General features: G+C 43.2%; 1 protein-coding gene across 7 annotated transcripts in view; it reads right to left on the bottom strand.

Moving 5' to 3' along the window:
* The window catches only part of TMEM94 (transmembrane protein 94), a 52336-nt gene that overhangs the window by 29877 nt on the left and 667 nt on the right, over positions 1–21792 (bottom strand). For 3 of the 7 annotated variants that reach the window (XR_005825971.1, XM_040581663.1, XM_040581642.1), the window contains exons 1-4: positions 8879–8988; positions 1855–1974; positions 1035–1162; positions 312–448 (exon numbers count right to left, since the gene is read on the bottom strand). Coding sequence is in view for 6 of the 7 variants with exons in the window: in XM_040581663.1 (XP_040437597.1) it covers positions 312–448; positions 1035–1162; positions 1855–1974; positions 8879–8932 (439 nt within the window). In the remaining variant the exon portion in view is untranslated. Of the gene's footprint in view, positions 1–311; positions 449–1034; positions 1163–1854; positions 1975–5057; positions 5176–8878; positions 8989–14033; positions 14169–16397; positions 16515–21792 lie in introns of those variants that run through there. The other 4 variants (XM_040581646.1, XM_040581653.1, XM_040581668.1 and 1 more) reach the window with 4 other exon arrangements.

Genomic DNA, 21792 nt, shown 5'->3' on the forward strand with positions numbered 1-21792 from the left:
TATTCCTCTCTCATCATCTGCTGCAAGGCAGATATTTTTGTAAGATACTGAGGATTCTAATTACTCCATAGCACAGACATAACAGACGCCTACCTGATAACACACAGCTTGGAAGCACATGGCCACAAGACAGCTCAAAATAACTGTTCTACAGGACAGGCATGAGGGGGACACAATTCTCACCACCTGTTTCTGTGCTACATAGGGGAAGGTAGCAAGCTCAATTAGTAGCATATGTGATCAGGTTTGGAGAAAAATCTAATGGGAGGAAAACACAAACACAAGTGAGAGACAGATGAATGGGACCTCACCATTTATCTTATCAATGATTGTCTGAAGTCTCCTCTCCACCTCTCTGCACTTCAGCCTCTCCTGACGCCCAATCATGAAGAGATCCAAAAGGAGAAGGAGGAAGAGTGCCAGTGCATTAACTATCTCAGCACCTTGGCTTTGCATAGCAAAACAGAAGAAAAAGCAGATGAGGTTTGAGTAAATGAGTAGAATACACTGCCAGCCACCCACAGAGATAAATGCACACCTGCTCAGTTGTTTATTCCTACATCCCACAGACTTATGGCTAAAAAAGAAAAGCATGCTTTAGAATAATGCCACCAGAGAGGTCTGAAAGGACCCATCTCAACTGAAAAATACCCCTACAAACAGGGTCAAGACATGCTATGGCACATGTGACAGCACAGTAACTTCTCCTATGAGCCACTAACTTCTCCAGTTTCAACATCCTTCCTAATTATGATAATGCTTTAGTATTTTTCAAGATCTAGGAATGCTGTAGGAAAAAAATAATCTCAATCTGTCCATAGGATTGTCTCCATGGGTCTATCAGAAGTAGAATTATGTTGGCTGAAGTTTTGTGAAACAGGCTGATAGGGACAGAATTACCAGTGTGAGTGCACTAATGTCTAGATGTCTAGACAGAATGAGGGATAACACTGTTATGTCAGCCACTCACAGTGTCGCGATGATATAAAACTACCAACTCGCTTCAGTTAACCAGCATAGGATGTTTTGCTTACCTCCCCTGTGGCTGGCTCCCATAGCAGCAGAGCAGCAACAGCACTGCCAGAAGCATCAGAGATGCACCAGGCCAGTGGAAACAGGAGCAACGGTTACCATGGTACAGAAAACTGCTCCTCCACGCCTCCTACAAAAGGAGAGCAGCTGACAGTCAGCATTCATGAAATACAGAGCCAGATATTTGAAAAAGCAGAGTGAGAAAGGGAAGGCAGCAGGTGACACCCCAGGGTGAACACAACTTTGTAAAACCCCTGAACATGACACAGAGCCCCACAGGTCAGTTATGCGAATGCTGCAGCACTAGCAGTTGCTCAGCTGGTGAGTTTGGGTGAACACTCTCTGCTTTACTCTTGCTTGGAAGAATGAAAAGGCTTCTGTGCCAGGCTGCCCCATTGTCACTAACCAAGCGAGGAGCACTTTTAACATTTCAGTACTGTGCACAAACACTAGCGCTTTGTATTCAACACACATGCCAGACAAACATGGTGGACAAGGGGAGACTGTTGAGCTTCAGAGCTTTTTCTCTCCACTTGATATGGACCCCCTAGGCACACTGCCATCAGTGACTCTTGACATCCTTAGATCCTTCCCAGGTGAAGCTAAGCTCCTGTAGGGCTACAGCACTCAGGAAAGAAGTGCTGAGAGAAACATACCCTTAAATAGATTTCTTGCTTTGTTCCCAAGGACTTTAGCAGTTCTACACCGAGACACTCCGCAGCAGCAGTCTGGGAGGGAATGCAGCCAACTTTTGTTTAATCTTCAGCTTTACTTTGAGAAGGAGAGACTGAGTGCCCAACTTTGCGCTCTTTGGTGACTCACCTTCCACGAAGTCACTTTTTTCCGTTCCTTCTGATGCCCCTCCAACAGTGTGGACAACTGGTCTCTCAGGATCGTGAGGGCTTTCTTCGTGGTAAGGCCCAAACTTGAAGTCATGTCATCCTGCGATGCCAGAGAAACAAACTGTTTAGGGCTTGCCTATTTTCTTTTTAGGCTTTTTCATGGTGGCTTACTGAGCACCTACTGAGGACGCCCTGCACTCATCATCACCAGTCTGATTCTCCATTTTTCTGAAATCATCTTCCCTTCTGTGAACTTTAGACTGCTGGCTGGAATTAGAGCACTTAGATAATATCAGGTAAACAAACCGGTCCTGACTGTGCTGGATAAATACTTTATCAAAGCACAATACAAAGTCAGTTCTGCAAAACAAGATTCTAATCAGCAGAGACTGAGGACAATACAATGGAAGGCTGCTCAGCTCCAAGGTTATGGAGGCTTGAACCGGTATCAGCTTGTAGAGACAAAACAACACAGCTGTTATGGTATATAGCAGAATTTTAATGATACAGGATAGATTTTGCTAACAGTAATAACATGTAAGTAGTAGAATATTTGCAATTCTAAATAAGAGTGGTTCAATTTCCACAACTACTGGTTACGAATGTTTGGTTAGGAATCCTGCCTCTGTGGCTACTTTGACGCAGAAGCCCCCAGATTTAAGTGCTAGGCCATGGATCAGTTCAGGAGGAGACACGACTCCAGCATCAACTCCTCCTTTTACAGGAGAAATCACTAGTTTTAAAGCGCTGAACTATACAAACATATGAGGGAGGCATTTAGACTTGAAGGAAGCCCACGCTGTCCAGAGCACTGATCCCTCACTAGTCAGCAAAGAGGTGGCAGCCTGAAAGGATGCAATCCAAGAGCATACCATGCGGAAAACACTGCTATAAGATGCTCATAACAAGGAAGGGGAGTAAGTGCTTGTATTTCTGGGGCAAGAACACAAGCACTTTCTTTCAAATCACAGAGACTGCTGCGAGGTACTGTGGGTACCAGATCACCAAAAGCAAATCAACAAGGAAGAGCTGGCATGTGTCCATGAGTGGGCTACTGCAGGTATCAGGGAGCTGGTCTATAAAAGTTCTCATTTGCACTTCATGTTTTAATACAAACACCTTGAGCGTGTACAGCATATAGGATATCCTGCACATCAGAAATGTTCAGGTGTATCATACTGTTTACAGAGTGCAGAACTACTGAACACAAAGCAGGCAGGAAGCTTCCCCCTCCCATCCCCACCAGCATGACACAGCCCAGCAAACACAGCTTAGGCAGGAGCTGCAGCTCTTCCTGCTATTGCGGTCACCAGCTCTTCCCAGCCTCGCCAAACCCACCGTGCTCTCACACTGCAGCAGCTCTGCTCTTCAGGAGCTGCATGCATGCACCCAGCTCTGCAAGTGCAGCTCAGCTGGGATCTGCACTTTTCTTGTTCCTTAACTGAGTGGTTTCGTGATGAACATTTACTGGAAACCAATCTCAGACTTTAGACTCATTTGCATTGATGGTCCAATCCAAAAGTGTAACGTAAGCATCAAGGAACAGCAGATAGATGGTCTTTAAACTAACATCTACCACACACACATGCTCCCCACCTATCAGTGACAACCTGAAACAGCAAATTCTGGCCAGGCAGAGTCTAGCAATACTGCTTTAGCTGTACTTTTACGGAACTAAAAATAATTCTGCTGTAGTTTTCATTCTCTGTGTCAGTTTTAGGAATAGAGGAAGCAGTTCTGTGTTGTTCTTGGAAGCAGCCCAGGTAACATCAGCACAGGACTAAACATAGGAGTCTCAAAGACTCCCAGAGGAGAAGATGGCAGGCAGCGTAGCTGGCAACAGACATGCTGCTGCACCACAGGAGTGCTGTAAACAGGAGTGCCTGAGAGCAGCACGGAACAAATGACAATAAGGTTCCTCTCCACTGACTACTGGCTGTTTGGGGCATAGCAAAGCACCCACAAAAACACTCATCCCTACCAACACAGGGAAAGCTGACAGATAAATAAAAGATGCAGAATGAAAGGCAGCAATAGTAATACTTTAACTGAAAAGCAAAGTCTGCTTAGACACCAAGCTGGTTCCAGCAGATACATCAAGAGCTACAGAAGAAATGAGAGGGAATTTGCACTTAATGCAGATACATAATACAACATCTAGAACAGTCACGCACTGCCTGGAAAAAGAAAGTGCCACATCACAGCAGGCAGCAAGCAGAAAAAGGCAGCAAATCCAGAGGTTAATCAAAAAGGTTCCTGAAATACCTGTACACCTGCTCCACTCTTTACACAGGAGTTACTGGTTTGCTGTAGTACCAACCAAGGTAAGGGCAGCCACAAAGAAAGGTGGCTGTAGCAGGTGAGACAGGACAAGTTCAGAGTGAGGCAGGGTTGGGGAAGAACAGCAGGAAGGGCAGGGATTGTTAGACACCCATTCTGACACTTAAAACACGGAGTAATCAGCAAAGCAGGCAGAGCCAGCCTGGTAAACAAACACTGTAATAATGTGAGAGGCTGCCTGTGGTGACTCAGATAACCTACTGCTGGTGAGCATCAAGGGAAAGCGCTTGGAACACAGGAACGAAAGGGACAGGCAAGAAGAGCCACTCTAAGCTCCTAGCAAGGGGCAGCTCTAGGTTTTCTCAACAAGAGCTGCCCTGCTAAGTCATCAACTGCTAATGAGGCATTTTTCAAATGCCTTAAAGTAAACCTTTGTATATGGCAAACCTAGGTGCTTTTAAGCTGTCCCAGAGGGATCTTTCCAGCCTTTCATCAGCTGCAAGTGCTCTTCCTGACAAAAGCAGGAGGTGAGCACCCCAGGGTGATGAAGCCATCCACAGGAGGTGTCAGTTCATTAATAAACCCCTCAACATTCACATCTTTGCTTCAAAAAGTTGCGTTCAAAGAGTAATCTGCTAATTTTCAGGTCAAAACTAAACCAGCACGCTGCCTTAGCATAGGGTTTCCTCTGAAGAAAAAAAAATAAAAGAAAAAAGAAAAAACGGACAGTAAATTCCAGGTTGCTGTGAAAGCAAACCCTCATGGTATCAGGAGGCATTTTAAAAGGTTATGTTTTCCTTTTGCCCATGCCTAAAGGGAAGAAGTCCTGAGGAGAAAATGAACAGTTGCTTCCTCCTTCGCCCCGAGAGGCTGCAGAGCATGCGAACCTCTAAGTGCACTTACGGCTCCTCTGGAGTTGACCCCTGCCCTGGCTATCAGAGCCTTAGTCCGAGAGGCATGACTGAAGCCAGGTAAACACGGGATGATTGCAACCCTCTGCCTTGGATGATACCGCGGCTCTCCAGAGTTGTTACCTGCAGGATGGCTGTTAAGGAAAATCACCCAGCAAGGGAGATGTTTTTTGTGAATGTCATTTTATTTTCTAGAGGGAATGAATGTGCTGAGGTGTGGACTTGATGGGAAGATGAAAAGATGTGTGAATTTCTCCACTTCCAATAAATATTCTACATGTTAAATCACTGCTTAGTTTGCCTGCAAACATTAGGGAAAAGGAACATGAGCTAGTAATGTTAGTTCTGAGACCTAGTAAATGCCCAGATTTAGGAGTTGGTTTGGCTCTTCAGGAAGGAGACAAGGAGTAGCTCAAAGCCAGGAGACAAGGAGCCACAGAATTTGTAGACTTTCCTTTGCCTTATCCTCTCAGGTCACCTTCCATAATTTGGCAGGTGGAAATTAGTTTGCCAATACCCAATGATCCTGGAGTTTGTTTAAATTTGTAGCCTTGCCTAGCTCACAGCAAAAAGGTTTCCTTTGCCTTCCTCATGGGTTGCAAGAGCGTTTTCAGACTGAAAGGTAGGAAGAAGAGTGGTTATCGTCTGATTTTTCCTCTCACAATGTGGAGTTCTTCCCAAGCATCACCACGTATTCATGTTTGCTTCCTGCAGCCCACCTTCATCCTCACGCAAAATTACCACTTGCTCCTGATCCCTCCTCCTAAAATACCCATCCTGTTATTTTACACATAGAATTGTTCAAAAATATCTTAAGCAGTTTATCAACTATTCTCATACTCTCTGCTATCCAATCAAAAACAGATGTCTTGCTCCTTCCTTCAAGATGAACAAACAAGCGGATGTCAGAATGTATACAGGTGAGAAATGGACACAAAATATTAGTATAATTAAGTCCTCTTATATTTTCATACAGCCATTACACACCCATAGTAGCATATTTATTTGTTGTACCAGTAAATGTTGATCTAATATGTGGTGTTGCATCACATGTGCCAAACAGTTTTTTAAATAATACTGAAGCACAAATACATTCTTTGCTTTACAGAGCAAAGTGAGTTGAATCATCCTCTGTCCTCTGTGGATTCATCCTCTTGCAGAATACGGGCTTCTCACCAAGACTGCCATACGCTTGAATGTAACTGCCTTTACAAAGATTGTTTAAACAAATAAGGAGATAGAAAACAGGAAATTTGCTAGAAGCTTCAGTTTTCATAGACTGCAGATCCACCCCTCAGATTCAGAGTGGTATGGAAAACCCCTACAAGGCAGCTGTCAGATTGTTTCCCTCTTTCCAAGCTGTACATACTAGGCCCCTTTTTTAACACTTCTGCTCAATTGCTTTTCAGATTTAAACAGTCGGAGGGTGGGAAACCGGGCAGCAGAATGTTCTTCCTTTTTCTGAGAGCTATTTTGCATTCCTTAGCAGAAAAAGAAGGCAGTTTTTAATTTAACAATGACATTTTGCAGGCTATTAATCTACTTCAGGGATTACACCTCCTGAAACGTAAGCATTATTCACAGTTTCAAAAACACATGAGAAGGAGTAACTCCACGAGATATATTTGCATTTAGTACAGTAAGTCAGATTCTTGCTTAGGGTAAGGCATATGACACACAGTGAGGTTTTTTGAGTCGTATCAGAGAGGATGGCAGACATGCACACAACAGCACGCAGTTTCTTGGGGCAACATCTCCTACAGCAGGCTAGGGCTAGAGAGGGATTTATTCTTGTTCTAAAGCAAATCGTACATCAGTACGGTACAGCTCTGTCCAACTGCAGCTGCTGAGTGAGTGCCCAGACTGCCTGAAATGGCACATCCGTGCTACAGAATGATACAGGTGTAGCCAGCAAAGAAAATGCACAGGCCACTCTGGGCAAAAGCATCCCTTTACTACCTACATCCTTGGGTGCAATCATACTTTTTGTCTTTCTAAGTGCTCAAGTGGTTACTTTTCAAAAGAGGTCTGGTCCCTGACTCCTAGCAAGAGTGCTTTTCTAGTTATCCAGGCTACATGAAGCCTCCACCCTGACATTTCTGCTCCACAGGATGATCTTTTGATGAAGACTCTGGACTAACTGTCAGGACAGCTGGATTCTGCTCTTCCTTCTGCCACAGTTTTCTGCATGACGGTGTGAAAATTGGATGCTCCTCTGCACCTTAGTTTCTCATCTCTATAATGGGACCACCAACTGTAGTTATTGTGAAGATTATAATGTTCACCAACCCACCTGAACACTAGTGGAAAGCACAGAAAACAGAAATATACATTGATACCAACACGATTCAGGCCACCCCATCAAGCAGCTCATGGCTCTGTGGGGACCACTGCCTTTAAAACTGGACATGCTGGGAAAGGTACCAGAAGACACGACAAACACAGCTATTAAACTTAGTTTAAATGCCACCTGACATGAGCTTGGCAGTCACAGCTTAGCTGCTGGTGGTCTCAAATCAAACGAAACAAGCAAAGTCTTCAGCACAGCAGTGCCCAAATTAATGGACAGAGCAATAGTCAACAACTGCCTCCTTCCTCCACCTGCAGCAACAGTATGAAAGGCAGGCCAGAACTCTCTGTGTCCCCAGTTTGGTAACTGGTTGCCTGTGAGGGCTCCAGTGTGGACGCTGGCTTTGAGGCTCCTCACAGCCCATTGCTAACAGGGCCTGCAGACTTACACTGCAAAGAGACACAGCTGCAGGAACAGAGATCTCTGAGATATCTGCCCAATGCAATGCTAATCAGCCATCTGAATCACCACTGCATTTTGGTGTAAACAGAGTCCATTTTAATCCAGACAATGACATTTACATTTTATGCCCTCCATAAAGCACACAGTAAGATGCCAACAGGCACGATCAACCTTTCTACATAGGTAATACAAAGCCCAGTGCTCTGCTTCTCCCTCAGCTAGTAGCAGCTCAACAGCAGAGAGGCAACCACTCCCCAGGTAACAGCCCAGTTTTGAATTGTACATTCCTCGGTCTGTCTCTTTGGTCCTGTTTAGAGCAGCAAATCCCCAACCATAGTTATCTGCCCCACTAGGCTGCTGGCAGGATGAGGTAGTGCTTATGCAGTGCTTTGAAGCTCACCTGCACTACGCAGTTATCAAGCTTTAATCAGTGTAATTTATTCGGTTACATTATTCCTCCAAGTTCACAGAGCAGTTAGGGGTCCGTATTTATTCTGGCTTCAACACACAGCATCCTGCTTTATGCCAATGCAGAGCTTACTCCAGGGGTTGCTAATCCCCTCCCAGAGGCCAGCAATGCTCAGAAATCCCCAGAACTTTACCACACCTTTCATCCCCCCATTAGCTTCCTTCCTATCGTCTGAGCTGAACACTTTAGGGACTAAAACTATGATACAACCTAGCAGGTGCACTGCGAGACATATTCCAAAGGGATAAGGAGGTTCAACAGCCACAGCTCAAAGCCCATAGAAGAAACAGACAAATTTAAGTCATGAGGCAGAGGGGCAGCAAAGCAGGAGTCATCAGCTAAAATCACGTTTGGCCCCTCCTGTTGGTTCCAGGGTTAAACCTGCAGTTTAAGATAGAGCTTCTTTCCCCATCACCTCCAACATTAAGCCGTTCCCTAGTTAAAATCATCATTCACTGCTTCATGTCCTGCCATAACCTCTTTCCCCAAAACCTCAAAGCTCTTCACAAGCCACCACATCAGGCAGGATGCAGGCTGGGGACAGAGACAGGAAAGCCATTTTGAATTTAAATGTTAAGGGAGAGAAACTTACTTTGCGGCATTTGCCTTGGTGGGGGATCCAGAGATCAGACTGCTTGAAGAGCATCTGGGCTAAATTCCTGCACCACTTCCCCAGCAACTTGCACTGCTGCTGCCCTCCAAAAATGAGAGAGCAAAGAGGGAGAGAGAGCAAGACTGTGCAGAGCCCAGCGCTGCAGAGAATGAGACAGAAGCAGCAGAGTGAAGCACCAGTCTGCTGATTAATTCAGCCTGTTTCCAGTCACGCTGCAGATCCAGCAAGGAGGCGGTGGATGGGGGTGGGGGATGAGGTTGAGAAAGGGCGGAAAAAAGGCCGAGAGAGAAGAAAGTTTGCCCAGGATAGCACCAGATGTCTGTAAGAATGGTTCAATTCATCAGATGGAGCCGACACTGCCAGAATCCCTAGGTTCCCTGACTGTAGAGATGCATATGCATGCACAGCAAGGGTTTATGCTGACAGAGAGAGGTCTTTGGGAAAGCAGATGGCAAATCAGACAGGACAAAGTATTATAAAACATACTACAGGGGAAGGAACACCTGAGCAGGCAATGAAAAAGACTAGACTGAGACAGCGAGACCCAGGAATACTGACTCCCCTACATAAATCTAGGAGAGTCTTCCAGAGAACTCCACAGCTTTGGATTCAAGCTCAATTTAAAAATACAAGCATTTGCTATTTAAACAAGTTGAGATGGTTATAGGTCCAGTCTGAAGTGTTCCCTCCCTCTTCTCTTGTTGATAGAGAAAGCAGCAAAAGCCCCTCTCAGCTTCCAATATTCATACTTACTGAGCCACACAACCTAAACCAAATGGTGCACACAAATTCTTCATAGCCATGCACCATGCCTGGGGCTCCCCATTCGCCGATGATGCCTAGGCAGTGGCACAGAGCAAGCAAAGGATTAGTGTAGACAGGGAAGGGCTGGGTAGAACAAGTAATGGGATAAAAAGGCCTTTGGAGGTGAAGAAGGAATGAGCCTTCTCTCTCATTCTCATCCTTTACAAGAACACTTCCTTCTCATTGTTGGAGGGAAGCACCTTCCTAAGTGTGTTTTTATATAGCTTCTACTTCAGTGCTGTCCTAATTCTATCTGGGGCTTCCCAATTCTGCAGAGCAATCACTAAACCAATTACTTCCATTCCATGTAGAAAGGGGTAAAGAACTGGCCCAGCCAAGAACCATGTCAATAGCTTGCCAAGGATTACAGCTGCTGGTGCAGAATGGAACAGACAGGCACTGCAAAGGCTTCCAGTCTCAGCGTATTATGTAGCTTTGAAAACCATGTACAGGTGTGAGGACTTGTTTACCCTCCCTGCCCAAGCTTTTCACTTCTTCTCCTTGCCCGACATTCAAATGCCTGAATAGGCACAGCCCATATTCTGTGTTTAAAGCCAGAAGTGCAAAGATTAAGAGGTCTCGATATTTACAATAAACCCAACACAGGGTCTGGTTATTACCTCTGTGTTGGCGCTGAGTTATACATCGGTATGTAATCTCACTAAGTTCTCACAGCCAAAGCTGAATGGAAGCAGACATTGCATTTAATGTAACTTCAGGAAAAAGCAAGGGGAGAAAGAGGCAAGACATCCTTCATCCTTCTGTAGGGCATTTTGTTTCCTAGACAACAATTTTAAAGCACAGAGAGGAACAAAATGTCCTAACAGCACAATTTTTCCTTCCTTCCTCTTTTCCTGCTAAGAAACTACTTACCTACTCACTTCAACACAACGAAAAAAGTAAGGAGAAAAAAAGAAATGATCAACAACAACAATATGGGCTAAGAATGGACAAACCCTCATCACACAACATACATGTAACACCCACAACTTATCATAGTGCTTGCTGATCCATTTCCCATGGCTCTGAACCTTCTGGAGGCTCAAATGAATGTGAATAAAACAACTTGCTTGTGACAGTGCAATACCAGAAATAACCCTTGTGCTTCATGCAGTTAAGAGGTCCCAACACAACTTTCTTCCAGCTCAAAACCTCCAGCTTTAGTCATGAACACAAACAGAAATGGATCAAATTGCCTCTTGTTTACCCCACTGTTGAGAGACCTTGCTCTGAAGTGTTTTGTGTAGGGCAGTGATTTGTACTATGTACCTTCCTTCTGATACGAGCTGGTATCATAAACTGCATCTGGACACGCATTTGTGCATTAAGTAACAGGATGAAAGAGCAGAAGCTGTAAATTTGAGATCTGAAGATAAAACTGTGGCTTGAAATAAAAGGCTGAGTATGAAGGCAGGGACTAAGACCCATACAAAAACTGCAGCATAGATGAGAGATGCCTGTGAAAAAAGGATCAGTTTGCAAAAGAGCCCTTGGAAGAAGAGTGAGGTTTTAGAAAACAGCAGGGAATAAAAACAGAGATACAGTTACTGGCAAGATGAGAAGAGGCAAAGGACTTGGGCTACTTTTCAGTCCAAAGGTAGGACTGTAGCTCTTGTCAGGCTTCCTGGAACAAAATAGCTCAGGATCAACAGTGCTATAGCCGGAGTACAAGCACAGGCTCCCTGAATACATTTCCGGGCTCTGACCAGCAGGCATGGTGCTGTGTCCAGGCTGCAGCAATTACACTGGGATAATACAGCTCAGTTGTTATTGGTAACTGTGGAATGGATGATGTCAATAATTTTTAATAGTTGTGTTGCTGCAAATACAGCCTACATCTAAAGTAATTCCAACTCATGAGCCTCACTCACGCTGTCCTGTGGCAATCAATGCTCCTGTCTTTCTTGGTATATGCTGAGTGGGTTTTGGAGTGGAGATTCTGGCACCTTTCACAAGTATTAAATTCACTTCAGAAATACCCAGAAAATCAAAAAGTCAGGAGAACAGGGGAAAGAACAAGATACCAGCACATTTAATTTAAGAAGGTTTTGGCACTGCTCCTAAAATACTCTCTGCCTTTCTCTGCAATGTCTGGCTTCTGGCAAAAAATTGGAAGGTGGCCTACATTACACCTGATAAACTGTGATCCTCAGCCATCTCTGACAACGGAACTGTATTAGCTGACTGGAGCCAGAGGACAAGTCTCTCATCATCTGAGTGACAGATGTCTGTGCTGCAGCAGTTCTCTGAGCATGTCTTCTGTTCCAGGAGTGCTAACTCTTCATCACACATATATATTAGAGCAAAGAGATTGCTTTCAACTAGGTTTGGGACTGATGTATTCACTTGGGTTCATTTTATTTTTAGCATTTTAAAATAAACCTAGCACATCAAATTTAGTACTGAAGTTACATAGCAGGTTAATTTGTTCCCTTATCAGCATATATGTGTCCAAGGTCTTCACTTTGGAAAGGAAGACGGATTCCACCTTAAAGGGGATGAAACAAGATTCTGAAGTATTAAAAAATAGGAGAAAACTCCTTAACACCAAATAATACACTGCTAACAAGAATAAAACCATGTTCTTTCCTCAGAATCCAGACAAAGTAAGTTGTAAAATGCAGCTGTATGTATCAATGTCTTTTTTTTAATTCCTATTGAAAAGTGTGATGAAATCTTGCTTTTACTTTTAATCCCCATTCAGAAAGGAGGGAGAAAAAACTTCAGTAAGCCAGGAGAGGAGACTAGGACTTCAGAACACCATGATTCCCCACCATAATCTCCTTGTGCAAGACACTTTACTAATATGCCTTTTAAAGGTCTATTACATTACTGTCCCTGCTGCTGCCTGTCCAGCAATTTGATACGCTCTTCCTGCATTGTACAATGAAGAATGTCATATGAGAAAGAAAGGGATGAACCAAAGATCATGACCACAGTGAAAGTGTCCCCACTGTGCTCTGCTGTGGCTGCAGCAATGCCAGTGTTGTCGCTTTCAGATCCTACACAGCACACACCCCTGTAAAGAATGGCAATTGCATTGTCTCCTAAAATGATCAATACCAGATTAGCCCATGATGTCATTAACAAGACAATAAATAGATAATTATCCTCATTGGAATGTTACCTGCATAGTAATACAGCAACTCGATATAAAACAACATAGTTCAAACACATCCTCCAAGCATACCAGCACCAAAAGCTTCACTCAGCAAGATGAGTACCATCTAAGTCACTTACACTGTTGTGGTAATCTTTTAGAGCAGATCTGGGCCTAGCTGATTACCTAACAGGTACTTTTGCACTAATGAACAAAACCACTTCTTGATGCTGGAAGCACTGCAAACAAAACAGCAAGAAAGGGATGCACGCAGAAAAAAAGAGCCAGCAAACATGATCTGGCAGACAAAGCTTACAGTGTGTGCAGAGAGGGACACCAAAAAGGAAGGCCAAGAATGTTCTCTTACCAGTGCCAGCTGAGAGCTTGATGTGTATAATGTTCTTCACCAGTCTCGAACTATCTGTCCCATTTCTGACTGGGATCCAAAATAAGGACCAGTTCACTTTTTTGAGTGAGAAATACATTTAATACTGAGGTGGCTGCTGAAACATGGCTAAAACATAAGTGACCAGCAGACTACTCACTCAAGTGATCAAAATAATTTTACTTTTGGGAAGTAGTAACATGTGCCAAGTTTACACTCTCCTGTCAACCACAGCAGATACGTCTTTTTAGCTTCTATAGCAGCTGTTCGTAAAGATCTCTCTCTCTTTTTTCTCCTTTGAAGCTCATAAGTATGGCAAGATAGCAAGAGACAGATTGCCCCTCCATACAATATCTAGACACATCTGGCACTTTGTAAACCAGATACAGAAATACTATCTTGCAGCACTCCCTAGGAAGACATGCAATTGCCCAAGAAATACATACATTTATCACCAGAAAAACTGGACTCAGATGATTTCATTACCTTAGTTTATTAAAAAAATCTTCTCAGAGAATTCAGCTTCTCAAATAAAGCCAAGCTAAGTGTCCAGGGGGCTGAAGCCGTACTTTAAACCTCAAGGAAGACACAGCACATGCAACAGCATATACTTCACCTATGCTGCTCCACCATGGTGCCTCAGTCCCAGCCTGCAAAGGACTTACCTACTGATACAAGCACACACATCCCTAGGAATGTGAAGGTGACAGAACTCTCAACTTTGATACTAACCATGGATTATACCATCACATAGTAACACCAAATGGTGAGTCTTGATGCAAAATAATGAAAGACAATTAAAAGAACTCAACATTTAAGTTGGGCATGACCCTTAGGGAACCTACCTGACACTTCTCCTTGAGGTCCATGGCTATGCAGTTCCATAAGCATGTCCAGCAAAAGGGGACTGATTGCTTGCTCCTCAGGGGAGAGTGTCTCCTAGGTAGAGATGAGCTTGGCTACACTTATCACATCACCATCTGTGGAAAGAGGAAGCAGTCAGTCTCCCCATATCTCTCCCTTTAGGGTAAGGAAGTGATGAAATTCACAAAATTCAAATTACAGGACCGGTCTTTAAAAGAAGAACTGGGGAGATTAAAGTTCTTCTAATAGTACATCGGTCCTCCCCTTACTCAGAACTGGTCCCATTAGCTTAAGTCCCCCCCAAAACTGACAGCAGTATGTGAATTAAGTTCCCTGCAGCTCAAAGTAAGAGTATTAGTGCAGCCCTGACACACTTTTGGACAAGCCTCCAAAAACATCTGACAAAGTGCTGGATTCTACCAGGTGTCGGAGCATGCTGTCACTCACAGCTATTTGTCTTGCTATGCTTATCTACCAGGAGCTTTGTCCAGCTAATCTCTAATGGAGCCTGCAGTAATGATTCTTCCATTTGCTGAACAACACATCCAACCTCTGACAAGGCTATGCTACTGTGGGGTGCATGTATCTGACCATCATTAAGTAAGCCAGAAGTCATAAAAACAATTCCAGATTACTAGGGAACTAGGCCTTTTTTTTTTTCTTTTCTTTTTTTTTTTCTTCTTTTTAGCAAAACTGAGACTCCAACATAACTGAGATACGAAGCAGCTCTGGAACTCACAACCTTCTTCTAGCCCATGTCCCCCTTGATCTTCCATGGCACAAATTTGTTCTCTTTCCATGTATGCAAAATGTCTTTTCTGGTCAAAACAAAGGATGTGTGTACTTTGCTCCAGAGGATTCTCTTATATATGAACACAATGAGATATTACAAGATTATGGTCAAGGGAAAGTCGTCTTGTTGGCTAGTAACTCTTGGTTCTACTTTTTAATATCACACACAAACTCAGGGCTTGGACACACATTTCTCATAAATCCAAACAAACAAAGCAGCAGCTCAATCTGCAAATCAATTCAAACCACCTATGTATTTCCTAGATACACTGGGATTTATTACCTTGGTCTATACCATACTACCTTCTTCAAAGGATTCTGGAGTTCCCATCCTTGTCGCAGTCACCTACAGCACTACGCTCCATGACACTACATCATTTCAGGGAAAACAAATGTCATCCAAAGCTTACTCAGAAAGCCACTGCTGCCCCACACTGAAGAGTTAGATGTCAATGTTTCCTCTCATGCAGGCGAGTCCTGTACCTGCACTCCAGGAAGCAGCAAGCATTCAACATTCAGACTGCTGGTTTCCAAAGAACTGTTTGCAGTACAGCAACCAGCACCTGCAAGTGCGATTTTTTGGCTGCCGGCTGGCTGGCATGAGCAGCAAGTCTGGACTCTGCCCTACTTTTCTGTTCTGTGACCCTTGTCAATGTGCACACACCAAGGGAATGAAGCTATTTTCAGTCACTTTGTATCCCTGCCAGGCCAATTAGCAATTGCAAAGAGAGGATCAGACAAAGTTACTGGAGCGAAGCTGACAGAGGGCTGGGAGTGGGAAATAGGAAAACGTACTTTGTAGGCTTGCACACAGCAGCTTAGAGCCTCAGTATCTTGCCTTGAACTCCAGAGTGACTTCAATATAGACGAAGGCAAGAGATGATTTTAAGGAGAAAAATGCTCACTAACAATAAAAGGGCTAAGAAATAAATCCACGATTCTTCTTTTTACTCCCCTCTGACAGAAGATTTATTAGTAGATCTACTGAAGGATTTATGCACCATGCTCTCCCTCATTCAAACAAAGCTAAGCACTTGAATTTCTCTCTGGATTTGGACTTCAAAAGCATAATTATCCATGACACAACTGGGTAACTGGGAAGCCAAAGTCACAAAAGCAGAACAAGAAAAAACATCCTGGGCTGTTTGTGCTAATCCCATGGAGCCCATATCATTAGCAGCGGTGGGTGGCTCTGGCTGGAGGGCAGGGGGCCATGCAGGGAGGCATGGTGACATTCTGTTTTAGTGACATTCTAGTTTAGGCAGCAAACTGAAATGTGATCCTGAACGCCAAACATGCCATCCCCTAAAGTTCAAGGCACATCATCTGCATGCTTAGGAATACCGCCCTGAAGTCCTTCAGTGGTAGGAAGCAGGATACACAGGAAAGGTGTTAAAGAGAAGGTTGGAAGTGAATATCCCCTACCCAGAGAAATTCAAAAGCTGTTATAATGATCAATATAACAAGAGCTTGCAAAAGTAATCAGTGGTGCATGCAGCACTGCTTCATCATCACACATGCTCATGGCTCCTCCAAAATTTGAACAAACTGACCTGAAACCCAGAAGTAGTTCAGTTTCTCTCACATCTCCAATTTAAGGTGCCAAAAAAGGTTAGATTGTAGACATTTCACACAGAGAAAGCAAGAAGCCAAGTCTTCCCCGTGCCAATCTGGATACACAAAACAAGCAGAATGTTTCATTTTTCAAAGTTTAAAACAGGTTTTCATTTAGAACCAAGAATTCCAAACACAGCTAATCCTACATAGGTTGGGATATCTTAGCATTAGGGTAACTGAAGCCAAAAGCAAAGACAGGCTGCAATGATAAACAATCCTCCCTCGATTTCTGCACCAGGATTGGCACTGGAGCCATACAAAATGTGATTTGCATGCTTTCTTCCAAATGCATAATTTATCAAAATAAAGTCTACAAGAATATTGCAAGAATTGTGTTATACCAACCAAAAACCTCATATGCATTACAGAGGTCTTGCAAACACTCAGAAAACAGCTTCACACAATGAGGTGAAGCAGTTCATTAATTCTGTAGGCAAAGATCTGCAGATCTGTGCATCCATCAGCTCCATCCCACACAAGGTCCTTGAGTGCTGTCCTCCCAGACTCTTCTGTTTCAGGGACCCTTAATTCTCACCACCAGATGCATCTCACCACCACCCTGACCCAACAGCAGGGACTCACCACACTCTGGACCCAGGAGTTTTGTGCACTGCTATTTCTTCCATACTAGGAGTATCTGCCCTCCTCTGTCCCCCCTGTTCTTCTCTCTTCTGTTTGCCCAGGCAATTAGTCTCTCATGCCTTCATTTGACATGTTGAACTCTGCCAGACAGCAGGAGAGAATTGAAGCGGGACTGCTTTACTGGAACATGTTAGTGGGCTTCAAGTATTCAGCCGCAGACAATCAGAGATGCCTGAAGCTGTGGTTGCTCTAATCAGACACCACAGGCTTCAAGTGCAGCCAGTTGACCCCCTCCACTTTCCCAGCACACTCCATCCTCCTCAGGATTCGCCTGCCTAGAGCAGTCTGTGAAATGTGGAAATGGCTGGATGTGGTGTTCAAGTGTCATCATGCTGCATTCAGCCTGAGAAATACTTCCAAACCGTTAGGTAGAGTAAAACGCAACATAGCATCTACCAAATAACTTAACCCAATGCATGTATCACTAATAGCAAGCTAACTTTCTGGAAATCCTGTATGCTGAACTCGGCCAATAGTTAGCCCATAGCTATGTGGAGAGGCCAGCAATGCACCTTAGAATATCTTTATTTTATATTTACAAGAATGAGTTAGTTCAGTGCTTGTGTTGCCATGTGTATCTGATACCCAGACCTTTTCAAATCTGAAGAATAGGTCCCCATCACCCCAAACTCATTTCAGTCTGGAAGCACCCTGAGCAAAGGTAAGTCTTGTAGCTTGATCCGAGTATCAGGAAGTGTTTGAAACACCCATCTGAAGGGCAGAAGCAGAGCTTTACAAAGGTCCATTCAAACTTTTGTTTGCCCAATCATATTTTGAATAACACTATTTTATGCAGTTAGTGTATTTATATAGGTTATAAACACTGGCTTTCAGTTCCTCCTTTGAAATTCAAGGATTTCAAAGCACAACAACTTAACCAAACCTCACATCAATATGAGCTATCAGTGTTGAAATTTAATAAGAAACTATACGGCATGACACATTACATACAGAACTTATAAACCAACTAGCAAACAGAAAGATCAGATAACTCCACATACAACCTACAAACACTTGGAAAGAAAAATGTGTTTCAGAAGCTGCAAGTCTTTAGGCAGAAAAATAAATCAACCTAATGAAACTGTTTTCCCTAAAGTGCTCAGTCAGTGCTATTTTCATGTTATTTACTGAAAACTCCCAACATAGATTAGCCTATGAAAAACGATGGGGATCTGAACATTCCTTGCTGCCAAAAGTGAATTCCTCAAGAACAGAAGCCTTATCTGTCACCCAGAATAGAAACACGGGGGAATAGATAATAACCAAAAAAGCAGCTGCCTTGGAGAAAATGGCTTAGATTAGAGCTGATTGTTTTGATATCAGCAGAACCATACGGTCTTCCTACTCATGAGCAGTTGATGTCTGCCTGATAATTTGCAACATGGGTACATTTGCTGATATATGGGCTTCCAAAGGTGCATCAAGTGATACTGTCAATTGCTTGGAGACCCACCGAGGGCACGGAATAATTACAGCAACAGAGCTGGCTGCCACACTTCTTGGTTTCAGTATCTGCTTGTGAAAAAACTTGTAAAATTTTAGGCCAGGTAAACATTCCCTGCCTCAGTAACCCTTGATTATAGATAGAGATATGCATATCTGCTTCAGCAAGAGAGGCTGTGAAGTAAATTTAGTAGTATCTGTAAAGTAAGTGAGATCTTATGAATTAGTGTTGTATATGTGCTAAGTATTATCAACTCGGTAGTGGTCAAGTATCTCATTTGTGCATGGCTGTGCAGAATCAGGAGTTGATTTCACACAGGCTCTGCTTCCCTTCCTAAATGACAGGAATTAGAGAGAGATCTATTCTACCTTGAATCAGCAATAGGATAAACTTGAAATTGACTTCATTTCTCTTCCAACTGATAAGTGTGACTTTTGGAGGTGAAATTATTTTTGTTTCAACCTTACTCACAGAGAGTTTTCCAATAAAAAATACCTCTGACATCTTTCTTCAGCACAGGACTTGCACATTAGACTTGTTTGAAAGGACAGCAGTGGCTTAAAATGAAAGCTGAGCAACAAGGAGGGATAAAGGGAATAGGAAATAGCTTTGGCATACTTGTAAGAGTCAGACCATTGGTTTACTTGCAAGATTAAGACTGGTAAACCAAGATGCTACACAATCGAAAGAACATACTTATTTTTGTTTTAATTTTGTTCTGGTGAGTTGAGAAGCAATTGACCGATATGATCAAAAGAACAATCAAACTAATTTAGTCTACTTACTGTTCCACAGCGGCTGATACTGCTTCACATGTAAATCTGAAAGATCTTTGCGTGTTCATTTTTACTTACTTGGTTAAAAAAAAAAGTAGAGTGTTTGGGAATTAAAGGATTGCTTTATCTTTTCTGCTTCAGGTACTCAAAGCCTACCTGCCGCAGAAAGACACAGCATGTATACAGTCCGGATCAAAGTGGAAAATGTAACAAAAGGCACAATTCTGAAAGTTGTAAGGGCTGCTGCAGCCTCTGCAGAGCGATGAGACATCACCTGCTTTGTGGCATGATGCCTTGAATGACAACTAAAACATTTTACAGCAAATGTATGGAAGAATTCACTGCAAAAGCAGCAACTGTCATTCATCATCATGATATTGGTTATTATGGTAACCAGGATCGTATAACTACCTCCATTTAAAAAAAATAATAATCCTGAAATGTTAGAAAACCACAAAAAGGCAGCAGCCCAAAATAAAATAAAAAAGCTAGTGCTATATTTATAGGACCTTCTAGCAAATCAACTTTTGCTGACGTACGTTGTGACTCACAGCTAAAAGTGCAGCTTTTTCTCCTAAATCCAGTTTATAAATAAGGGTGTTATATGCACAGTTTATAGTAATTCTAGGCAAAAAACATTCTTACACCAATGTTTGCCATTTGGAGATACTTAACAAATATCATGCTGATGAGAAGGTGTTTTCTGGGGAGTTCCCCAAAGCAGGCCCAGCACCTGAAGGCCATTAACAAGATCAAGGTCATACATTTATTCAAAACAAAGCTGAACCCTTATGTAGAAAAGACACTGCTCAGTTCAGTAGGCTGTGTATTTTGCTAGTCTCACAACAAGCTCCATGAAAGCTTTATGCTGAACATTCATATGATGAATTGTGTCTAGAAATAGGGCAGTGAGCTGACTCCACTGTAAAAGGAAAACAGAGGAGGTCTCTGCAGCTCAGTAAGAACTTCTCTCCACTATTCACTCAAGAGTATCCCAGACAGAGATCTAAAGTGCCCTATTTAGCGTACAAATGCTCCTGTACATTATCACAGATGTTAATCCAACCAACCCAAAGCAAATCCTGCTCCCTGCAGGCCTGGGTACAGGGCAGTGCTGCCCAAGTCCTAGCAGGACTCTCTTCTTGGCCAGCCCTACAGAAGGACTTGTCTTCTGGCCAATTCCTTGCTCCTGGCCAGTCCCACACAGCCACAGGGGTATATAAGCCCTCACAACCCATCCCTTCTTCAGGGCTGTCTTTCTGCCTGGAGCAGCTCGGTCTCTGGAGCGCCTGCTGTGGCTTCTAGCACCTAGTTTAGGTAGGACTCCAACAGAAGCAAGGGTGGCCTTAAAGATACAAAGACTTAAACAGAACTGTGATATGAAGATTAGAGGAAGGAGGTTTGTTTTCTTGGTTCCACTTGCAGTAGCAATATTGATTTGTTTTGTGACCTAGACTAAAAGCACTAATATCTTAATCCTCTCACCAGACAAAAAAATGTTGGCAATGTTTTTATTTAAAAGCTCATGGTTAAGAAGAATATTATGTGAAGTGTTTTGATGTGCTTGAGTAAAAGACAACAAAGAAATATAAAGCACTACTCTAAACAACAAAAGACATTTTGTGTAAAACCAGCATATTGTAGCTATTTATATGCATGCCTGTATCAAGCTGGCTTCTTAGAAAGTAAGTCAAGTTTGCTTGGTATGTTATTCAAATGTTGCTATATTTGATCAAGCTCTGTAGTTTAACGTAGTACAGCAGCTGTTAAGTTTGTTTATATAGAAACTTGCATATCTAAGGAACCTACAGTGTCTCACAGAGATCATGCACTACTATACCATTGTATCTCACCACGTATGAGCTGCCTGTTCCACAAGGAACTTTATAATTGCTGGGGGAAATAATAGGATTTTAGACAAGCATGCCATAGCAGCTTCCTTTTTCTCAGAAAACGTAAAAATATGTACTACTTGGTTAGCCGCCTTGGGAAGATGGATGGGTACTCATGTTCACCTGCTGCTATCTTGGTAACTTTTAAGACTGATCAGACTAACTTAAAGAAACTTCTGTGGCACAGGCCGTCCTGTGACAGCTCCGTGAATCTTAAATGTGTAACTAGAACACTATCTGCTCCTGTCTCTAGGTCTTCCCTTCCTCTCTGGCTATCTCTTGAGTAGATAATATAGTCTCAGACAAACTTCTTTGTGCTTTATGTAATGAGGTTTTTAACTGGGATTTTTAGGCCTCCTCTTATCACTAATGGCCTGTGTTATCCTGGTAGGAGAAAGCTCCTGGACAGCAGACAAGCAGCAGCAATGTAATCGAAGAACTACGTGGATCACAGCTTTTGGAAATAAAGCAGGCGGGCGCCTGAGGTGAAGCGTGCCGTGAGCTCCTCCTGAGGAAAGGACGGCGGTGAAGCGCCATGAAGCACCTGGCCGAGCGGGGGCCGCTCTCCGAGCTCGTA

The sequence above is a fragment of the Falco naumanni genome, chromosome 1, assembly GCF_017639655.2.
Source record: "Falco naumanni isolate bFalNau1 chromosome 1, bFalNau1.pat, whole genome shotgun sequence".
NCBI lineage: Eukaryota > Metazoa > Chordata > Aves > Falconiformes > Falconidae > Falco > Falco naumanni.